General features: G+C 36.4%; 1 protein-coding gene across 4 annotated transcripts in view; it reads left to right on the forward strand.

The window, feature by feature from the left end:
* Positions 1-10,100, forward strand: part of SLC16A1 (solute carrier family 16 member 1) — a 47,603-nt gene extending 37,503 nt beyond the window's left edge. For all 4 annotated transcript variants that reach the window (XM_037005399.2, XM_037005400.2, XM_037005398.2 and 1 more), the window contains 3 exons: positions 3,194-3,337; positions 5,608-6,477; positions 8,312-10,100. In XM_037005399.2, the coding sequence (XP_036861294.1) occupies positions 3,194-3,337; positions 5,608-6,477; positions 8,312-8,589 (1,292 nt within the window). In that variant the 3' untranslated portion in view covers positions 8,590-10,100. The remainder of the gene's footprint in view (positions 1-3,193; positions 3,338-5,607; positions 6,478-8,311) is intronic.
* The last annotated feature ends 728 nt before the right edge of the window (positions 10,101-10,828 follow it).

Raw genomic sequence — 10,828 nt, forward strand, 5'->3', positions numbered from 1 at the left:
TTCCAACTCGGTATCATTGAGCTTAAAAAAACTCTCAGAAGAATGAAATGTGCACAAATGATTGTTCTTATGCTCTCTGCTGGACTCTTGAAATGCAAACGAAGATTTTTTTTAATGATGTTGGGACAATTAAAGTAAATCAGGCTAAGCTGAATAACACGGTTCATAGTCTCAAGTAAAATCTGTTAATGGTATTAGAATTAAAGAACTAAATCTCCCCCTTGTTTCTTGTTATGCTATTAGTACTAAAAACTTTTCAGCTGCACTTCAATCTCAAGTTTTATCATTATTTTATTTTCCCCTTCTGTTTTTTTTTTGGCATGCTGTGAAGAGTAAGTTGCTCAGTTAACATAATTTAAAATGCTGTTTGTTTCACCTTGGAATATCAAATCCCCATTTAACTTGTAAAAGTCAAAACTACCATAATACTTAAAATCTGTATAGTTGCTTAGTTAGCAAAGATTCTGAAGCCATGTGTATTTATTTACTAGAATTGACAGTGTCTCCTGTTGCTTATTTATTTAGCCAAGCTTTCTCTTCTGTTAATCTTACTTTATGGTGGCAGTTTAGTACCTCAGATTATTTTCACCTGTACCTCTTTAATAGCCCATAGAAAGATTCTTTATTTCAATTGTAAAATCTTAGCCTTAGGCTTCTAACCTGGTGGCACAGTCAACCAGTATTTATTAAGTCTTACGCACATACATAGCCCAGGGTGGAATGAGTAATGGAGAACCGTTGATCCTGATCCCTGACTTTGTGAAGTTTGTAATCCTATTGAGACAATAACATGAACTCATTTAATAAGGAGAAGCAGTTGAAGTAATTAAGCACATAATTTCATTGCACAGAAAACACAGGTAACCTGGTTGCCTTAGAGAGAGATTTGAGTGATTGGGTACACAGGACTGGGGAAGACATTTTTTCTATGTCTTTTTTTGTGCCTTTTAATTTTTGAGTGTATGCTTGTTTTGTCTATTAAGTACTTTTTGAAAGAACATAAATGCTAAATTGTAGTACTTAGTTTTTTTCATAAGTTTGGAAATTAAAAGGGACTTTGGACATTTCCTAGCTTCCGAGGGCAAATCGTTTTTGGAGGCTTTGAACTCCATCTGCCAGGATTTCTAATCAGGTTTTGACTATGATGGCTTGAAAAAATTGGTGTAAGTATTATTCAGATATACTCCACTCAACGTTATCATTGAGCTGACTGCAGACCAGGGAGAGGCTCCCATGTTACAGTTCTGAGCTGCCAGAGAGCTTGAGCCGCTTGAATTTTGCATCAAAACTAAGTGATGTCAGTTGTGCTAATTGCACATGACACTTTTTTGGGGGGAAACAGTTCCTCCTTTGTCTTCACTCAGAAATAACTAGCACATTTCTCTGAATTTATGTAATAATAGGCCTATAAACTGTAACCCTCTCTATTTTTAATAACAGCTAATTGGGGCCATCCTTCCTGAAATAACTCTGAAAGACAAATTGCCTATTATGAGTGTTGTGTCAGAATTTTTACTAAATGGGTTATTTTGTTTTGATTGGCTCCTAAGTGGTATGTCCCTAAGAATTATCCTCACTTTGACAACTGTAATTCTTTAACTTATGCATTTGGGCCACACCCACCACAGTAATAGGTTTTGAGCTGTGAGTGGTTTAGTGTTCTTTTTTTATTAGTGCTTCGGTTCAAAGGTACATACTGAGGCTTCTTACTATGTAAGTGTATTTTTTAGGGGGGAGATCTTAGTTGCCTACTCCTGGTTATTTGAGTTTTTCTTTATAAATATTAAAATGTAAGTTTATATATTTTCAGTTCCACTGTCAAGTCATCTTAATATCCCTAGCTTAGAATTTATAATACTGCAAACTTAAAAAAAGACTTCAAACTACTATGAAGTATTAACTTCAACTTCACCGAGTTAACAGTGGCAATATTTTAATCATTACAATTCTTCCTGTACAAAATCTGTTACATGACTAATTTATGTGGACATATTTCATGAATATTCTTTCAGTATTTAATTCTTTCATCTTATATAGGCTATAAATAAAATTATTTCCAAACCAGCAGTGGTCAGATATTTTTATGAAGTGACTTAGAAGGTCAATGGAAGCTTCTTTATACATATCGTTGGTTGAGCCTGAAGTCTCACCTGGCAGCCAGTCCTTGACCCAGCCCCTGAGAGAGACTCTGTTATATGTGTGTGTGTGTGTGTGTGTGTGTGTATATATATATATATATATATATATATATGCATACATACCATAGTTTGAATTTGGCTTCCCAGAATATATGTAAAAAGGAGAATATGAACTGCTTTTGAAACTTCTCACTGGCTTTGTGACCTTACAAGTTTATCAGGTTGTTTCCTTGTGTCCTCTTTCCTTCTGACACATTGCAGTGACCCTTTCCTGTTGGCAGTCATCTGCCTTAACCAGGCAGACAAGTTGTGGTATCATTTAAACAAAGTTGTCATTTCCACAAGTCCATATCCATGAAGTGGAGACATAAGTATTCTTATAAATACACGAAATTCAACTAATGTCATTCAGTTTGTAATCAGCAACTATTGTTAGTCTGCTTAAGAGTTTTGTTACAGCTTTGAAAACATTGCTTGCTTTGGATAAGACTTTCTTATAATTAAGACTTTAAAATTTGGAATGGGGAAATTACAGATTATACCTCTTTGAAGTAAGTAAGGAGAGGCCATTTGACATTTTTATTAAAAAGCCATTACATGAAATACATAAAATCTTTCTTCCTAATCCTTATACTTCACTTATTTGGTTCCTTCTCATTTGGTGCTTGTCCAAAAATTAAAACAGAGCAAACTTGCTAAATATATGTTGATTGTATCCTAGATGTATCAGGAAGCCTGTGACCATCTACTACCCAGGTATTTTCAGCCCGTTCTGCCTTATAAGAGCAAGATTGAGGATAGACTAGCGTCTTTTACATCTTATTAAAATTCCATCCAATATTTCTAGATATAGAAGATATACAATTAATGATTTTTAACATCTGTATTTTCCAGTACACATACTTAGGCTCTGAAATAATATAGAAAACAATATTCTTACCATTGCCTTTTGTTGTATTTTAGAGGCCTTGTCATTTAGTGTCATTAATGACTGTGTAGATGTGAGGGGGTAGGTTCCTTTTTTCTCTACATCTAAATTTTTTGTTCTTTCCTAGGTCCTATCAGCAGTATCCTGGTGAATAAATATGGTAGTCGTCCAATCATGATTATTGGCGGCTGCCTGTCAGGCTGTGGCTTGATTGCAGCTTCTTTCTGTAACACTGTGCAGGAACTTTACTTGTGTGTTGGGTTCATAGGAGGTAAGTTGCTGTTGATTGATTTTCAAGCATTAATTAATTGCTGGCTAATTGGTATTCATCTGCATTTGTCTTTCAGGTCTTTTGAGTGAAATTCCTTCCTTATAGAAATTACTTCATTATCATTTTTTAGAACTACACGTACATTGAGTACTACAAAAGCAAACTCTTTCAAGAAATTGCTATCATACATTAGACTTTAATTGTTGAATGAAGAAAGAATGAATTGAAAGAGATGATTACATCCCTTATCCTAAGAATAGTTGGTGGTAGATAAAATGTGCAGGAGTAGTCATTAGTTATTATTTTCTCTTACTGCCTCTTCCTTCCATGGACATTAGTCTTCTGTTGGTGCACAAGAGGGCATTAAACACAAAGCCCAAATTACCCAGCAGAATGTCCAGACACATTTCTGAGGTATAAAGAATCTACTTGATAATCCCTCATCCCTTTTTTTTGGCCAAATTAAGATAATGAACTGCTGATGAGTGTAATAAATAAAAATTACTCATAACTTCACAATCCAAAAATATGACTAATTACCATTTTGATGTATATCCTTTCAAACTTTTTTCTGTGCACAAATATGTAACTTTTTTTAGAAGAATAAAGGATCAGGTTACAGAGGTTTTGTAACCAGTTTCTTAATGATACATCATGAACATCTTTCCATGTCATTAAATATTCTGATAATCTTTATTATTCTGTTAAGTAGACATATACTATAATTTTATTTGATCAGTCTTTCTGTTTCATTTTTACAGTTTTTTAATATTAGTAAACAGTACTGTGTTACAGTCCTATGAGAATATAAACGTTTTTTTAGGATTAACTTGTAGAAATAGGACTGCTGTGTTTTTTTAAATACATAAAAGCTAAATTGCCCTCCAGAAAGGTTATACTCATTTACAGTTCCACCACAATATATGAGAGAGGATATACCTTTGACAACAAAGATATATTATCTTTTTAGATCATTGCCAGTTAAACAGGTAAGTAGTATCTCCTGGTTTTAATTTGTATCGCTTTATTAGGAAAGTAAATGTTTTTTATGTTTGTGACTATGCATTTTTTTTTTTTACAAAATACCACTGTTGCGTATTATTTAAGAATAATGTGTAATAATTTTACACATTAAGTTTTTATCTCTTTGCATGAGACATCATTATTTTTCCAAATTAATTTTTAAAGTATTTAATTGTGGCAAAATATACATGACTTAAAATTTATCTTCTTAACCATTTTTTAAGTGTTCAGCTCAGTGGTATTAAGTGTGTTCACATTATTGCATATTTATATATACAAGTGTGTGTATATTGTGTATATATTTCAGGTATGTTCCTGGACTTTCCATTTTATTGATTAGTTTTTATCTATTCCTGAGTCAGACCCACACTGTTCCAATGATTGTGGCTTTTATAAGTCCATTTAAATATTTGTTTAGTGTTTAGTCCCACTCCTTCAACCTGCACACCAAAAATTTTCTAGTTGACACACATATATTCTCTAAGTATGTTTTAGAGTTATTTTACCTCACTCCAAAATGACATTTTCATTGAAATCACATTAAATTAATGCATTCATTTGGGGATTACTGACATATTGACAATCAATGTTGTGTTCTGTTATCCAAAAACTTTGTATATGTGTGTGTGATTTTTAAATTAACTGACCCTTGAGGAAAGTTATACAATTGTAGCCATTATACATTGAATTTCTTTTTGGTGCTATTGTAAAAGGAATAATTTTGTATTGTATTTTCTATTGTAAAACTATTCCGTCTCTATTTGCTGTCTACTTAATGAACTTCCATGGTTACAGTGATCCTTCAGATAGATGATTTTGTTAGATTTGATAAGTAGACAGCTATTCACCTTCAAATAATATAAACAATAATAAAAATAACTGACATTTAAGAAAACAACAACAAAAACAAAAAGTAACATTTATTGAGTGCTTACTACATGCCAGGCAATGTTCTATCATACCTATGTTGTATGCCTGATTTACATATTAGTAATCAGTTGTAGGAGGGGCAACATGTCTGACCTTACACAGCCAGTTAGTGTTGATGCTGAGATTTGCACTATTACAGACTTAATTTTAGAGCCCAACTTTAAACCACTATCTAATATGTCCTCTAATACTGAGGATTTTTGTTTCCTTGCCATTACTTATACCTCTTCTTTTAATTTCTCTTCCTGGTTAAGCAATTCCAGGTATGTTTTGACACATTTTTAGGGTATGTGATTCTCTTTTCGCTTTGTCCCTAGGTCTTGGACTTGCCTTCAATTTGAATCCTGCTCTGACCATGATTGGCAAGTATTTCTACAAGAGGCGACCATTGGCAAATGGACTGGCCATGGCAGGCAGCCCTGTGTTTCTGTCTACCCTGGCCCCTCTCAATCAGGCTTTCTTTGGTATCTTTGGCTGGAGAGGAAGCTTCCTAATTCTTGGGGGCTTCCTGCTAAACTGCTGCGTAGCTGGAGCTTTAATGCGACCAATAGGGCCCAAGCCAACCAAAGCAGGGAAGAAAGATAGGTCTAAAGAATCCCTTCAGGTAGCTGGAAAATCTGATGCAATAAAAGGGGCCAGTGATGCACATACAGATCTTATTGGAGGAAACCCCAAAGAAAAAAAACGATCAGTCTTCCAAACAGTAAATAAATTTCTGGACTTAACTCTGTTCACACACAGAGGCTTTTTGCTATACCTCTCCGGAAATGTGCTCATGTTTTTTGGACTATTTACTCCTCTGGTCTTTCTTAGTAATTATGGCAAGAGTCAGCATTATTCTAGTGAGAAGTCTGCCTTCCTTCTTTCCATTCTGGCTTTTGTTGACATGGTAGCCAGACCTTCTATGGGACTTGTAGCCAACACAAAGTGGATAAGACCTCGAGTGCAGTATTTTTTTGCTGCTTCTATTATTGCAAATGGAGTGTGTCATCTGCTAGCACCTTTGTCCTCCAGCTATGTTGGGTTTTGTGTCTATGCGGGAGTCTTTGGATTTGCATTTGGGTGGCTCAGCTCTGTATTGTTTGAAACACTGATGGACCTCGTTGGACCCCAGAGGTTCTCCAGCGCTGTGGGACTGGTGACCATTGTGGAATGCTGTCCTGTCCTCCTGGGGCCACCTCTCTTAGGTATAGTATGTCACCCTATTTCCATGTTTCTGTTAACATAAAACAGATGCAGAAGATTGGGAAGGTGATAGAAAAGAAAGCAGGGTTCAGTGAATTGCTTGATGGCGGATTCCAAGTCTTTATTTCTGAACCCTCAGTGCTGGAGCAATGGTTGGCACATCGTAATTAGCTGATATACCTAACATAAATTCAAGTAAAAGTGAACCATCAAGCTGAAAGAGTCAAATATTTTTATGAAATATATTTTCTCTTCAAAAAACTTACATGTGAATTACAGTTCCGCCTCTAATGCATTGGTGGTGATTGCATTTTAATGATGGAGTTTATTCAGTAGTGATAATTAACAATAATAGTTACCACTTAAGCTCATAGTGTACCAGGGACTGTCCTAACCATTTTCCCTGTCTTCTTATATTTCACAAGCCTATGAGATAGGACTAGTATAGTTTCTACTTCATAATAAGGCTTTGAAGAAAAATAGAGGTTTTGAAAGGTGAAATAGTTTGCCATACATTACACAGCTAGTAGGTGAGTATATAAAGTAGGAACTATTTCTAAGTTACTAAATGTTCATCTTTTGAATCAATACCTCAATAGGTAATACATAGTGAAAAAATAGTTTGGCCCTCCTTTTGGATGTTACTCTTACTTTTGGAAAAGTATGATTTGGAGAGGGAGTGAGTGAGGATACATAAAAGAAGATCTACAGTTGTCTCTTGATACTACTCTTGCTCTATCCAGTGAGTTGCCAAGTCTTGTCAATTTTCACTTTTGAAATCTCTTAATCAACCCACTTTCCCATCACAACACCACCCTTAGCCACATCTCCTGTCTCCCCATATGGGCTCTTCCACTAGCCTCCTAATAGGTCTACCCATATCAGCTCTGCTAGGCTTCAATCTGTTTGTTACTCTGCAGGCAAAATTATCTTTGCAAATGCAGATCTGATATTCCAGCTAATTAGAACTTGCCAGTTACTTCCCACTCTTCTTGTGAAGATCAAATTCCCTAGCATGGCTAGGCTAGCATAGGCTACAAGGCCTACGTGGCCTGGCACATCCATCTCCCAGCCCCATGACCTCTCTCTCACCTTTCATTCTCTCTTCCAGCAGCCCTGTTCCTTCGTCCCCTCACCTCACACCCTATGCTTCCTATCTACCACCTGTGTTTGCTCTTGCTGTCCCCCACCTGGACCCTTTCCCATCCCCTTTCTCCTAGATAACAGCTTTTCTCCTGGAAGTCTCAGCTTAGTTTACGCTTTAGGAGACGCCTTCCTGACCCTTCTTGCTGGTGCAAATCCTGTTCTCTGCGTCCATCTCTCCTTGGAGCCCTTGTCACGGTCCGTGTAGCTATTTGATTAACATTTCTCCTCCGCTGAGCTGTGGATGTTCTGTCCTTTGCTCACCCTTATCCTCAGGGCCTGGCAGACCCAGTGCCTGGTTCATGTGTAGAGGCTCAACAAATCCTGCTGAGCAAGTGCTGCCCTGAGTTAGAAAGGCAGATGGAGTCATGTTTGAATTAGTTGTATTAAGTCCTTCACAGGTTTAGGGTTTTCATAGTTCACCTCTTTGAATAATACATTTTTCCATCATGTACCAAGAGAACGGATTCTAGATGATCTCCAGGCCTCTCTCCAATTTGCCAAGATTTAGATTTATTTTCACATTGCTCAGAGTAACATGCAAAGCCATCCAGAATCAGGTATGACATCATAAACAAAGGATCAGATCATTTTTAGCAGCTCCTTTTCAGACATCTTTGTCCTGTGGTTGGGGGGAAAGGGTAACCTTGTTTACTTCTACCCACGGAACTTATTTGTTTGGCACATCTTTAGGTCGTCTCAACGATGTATATGGAGACTACAAATACACGTACTGGGCCTGTGGCGTAATCCTTATTATTGCGGGTATCTATCTCTTCATCGGCATGGGCATTAATTATCGACTTGTGGCAAAAGAACAGAAAGCAGAGAAGCAGCAGAAAAAGGAAAGTAAAGAGGAGGAGACCAGTGTAGATGTTGCAGAGATGCCAAAAGAAGTTGCAGACGCAGCAGAATCTTCAGAGCAGAAAGGCACAGAGGGAAGCCCCAAAGAGGAGGAGAGTCCAGTCTAAACTCATGAGGCTGAAGAGTAAATGGAGTAGCTCATGACCCAAGATATCTGAAAATATTCTGCAGGCCTGTAATCTATCAGTGGTGCTTGATGGAAATTAGTGGACATTTGTGTGGACACCATACCAGGTATTCATTGATGGAATTTTTGTTTCACTCCTTACAAGTGGCCTGAATTTAAAATGTCATACCTTTGGAGAGGGAGTAAGTGGCAAAGAATGAGGGAAGGAAGTTGTTTTTCTGTTTGTTTTTTTAATCTTAGCTTTTACAGTGTCATAAAGATTATAACATGTGCCTTAAGTTTTAGTCTTTAGAACTCTTTAGATAGCCTTAACTTTTAAAACCATTATCCTGACTTCATATATTTTAAGTGTTGTGTTACAAGGAAAAATGACTAGTTTTAGACATCTAAAATTTTTTAATTAATTTTGCTTCATTATTATTTGTAATATGTCAGACATTGTCACTAGAAGATTTATGAATAGAAATACTGGTCGAAGGTTGGGGGTTTTATAAAATCCTGACTCAAATTATTTTCTTAACATCAATAGTTGCCTGGTATATGTGCCTGCTAGTTATATATTTAGGAAACTTAAGGCATAAAACTTTGGAAATATCTTGGCTGTTCTAGACACATTGTGCCATCAACACCCCTCTGGTATCTTTTTTCTTGGGATGCTTAGCAGAAACCCAGTGCTTGAGAGTTGATTTCATTATATTACTATTTTTTGTTCCCCTTTCCAAAGACACAGTTTGATTATAGGTCTTTGCCCCTTTTGAGATCATTTAGTGTTATTTTCACTGTATAAGTTAATATTAAAATATACAAAACTACATAATTGTGCCTCCTTAGTAAATACAACATATCTAATTAAATGTAGACATATATCAAACAGCAGCTGAATTCAGCTTAGGTTTTTCCAAAACCTCAGCTAAAGTGTAAGACTTAGAACTTTATTTGTTGTTTTTTTTCTGGAATTTTCCCCCATTGATCCATACTGGTTCCATTAATACCTGCTCTAACTTAGAGCTGTATGTGAGATAGTCACTCTTTGTTTAGTTTTTTTTTTTTAATGTTTGCTCATTAGAGCAAGCCAGAGAGAGTTGGCCCCAAGCAAACCAATAATGATAAGATTGGGAGGAACCTTGCTAAGTGTGCTTAGTTTCAATAAATAACATCTTTTCTTTTTTCTGAAAAGGACTTAAAATTATGTTTTGCTTATAATTATTGGACATATTCTTACCCTCCACACAAACTTAAAAATTTTATGATTCTACTTACTTACCTGAAAAGTAAAGAAATGGGTTTAGTATAGGATAGGAGAATGGACCAGAACGAAAACTGTAAATATTTTTTAACCTAATATCTTTTAAATTGAGGCAGGAAGATAATAGACATTCAATGAATTATATTCAATGCATTAAAAAATGCAATTGTAATTGACACAGTGAAAGTATAGATACAAACCTTGTGTAAAAGGCTGACTTTTCCAAATAAACTTTTTTTTCTTAATGTTTCAGCCTCCAAATGTTTATTTTCTTGAGGAAAATCTTTTCTGTCTTCATTCTCATTATCAAGATACAATTTGGCCCTTGCTAATATTAAATCATTCAGCTTATGTGCTTTGCGAGTTGTGTATATGGCTTATTTTATTTTGATTTTTCTTCCTAAGATAAGCAGGAGAGGAATTTTGAAACCACCTCTGAAAGCAGAGAAGTTAACTTTTAGAATGAAACTCCCTTCCTTTCTGTGCCCAAGTGTCACAATAAATGGAGGAGGAATTTTAGGGGAGAATCCTTCTGTGATTGTTGGCAGGCTTGGCTTCATTTTGGACTCTGTTATTTTCCATGCTCAAGTCTTTAACTTGTATGTGCCTCTGTCTTGCCAATGGGTTTCAGCCCCAGGCAAGTTCACTGTGGATTCAGTGAGACCAGGGAATGACAATGGAAGGTTCTTGGGGTGAAAGTGTTTATACCAACTTTATTCTTATGGTGGCGGGTCAATCACTAGAATCCCGTCCACTCAGAGCAAGTCTGCCTGCAGCAAGCTGGTGTCTGCCTCAGGGCCTCTCTGTCCCCGCAGCCATCTCAGTCTCTGTCCTCAACACTGCCACCACTCCAGTCAGCTCTCCTGCAGCCATGCAGCTGAGCAGCTATGCCACCATGTCACCCAGAGCACTGGGCAGAGTTCTTTATATAGAGTCTATAACAACGTATTGCCCATGTATGTAGTGAGCTAGC

The sequence above is a fragment of the Manis javanica genome, chromosome 4, assembly GCF_040802235.1.
Source record: "Manis javanica isolate MJ-LG chromosome 4, MJ_LKY, whole genome shotgun sequence".
NCBI classification, from domain to species: Eukaryota; Metazoa; Chordata; class Mammalia; order Pholidota; family Manidae; genus Manis; species Manis javanica.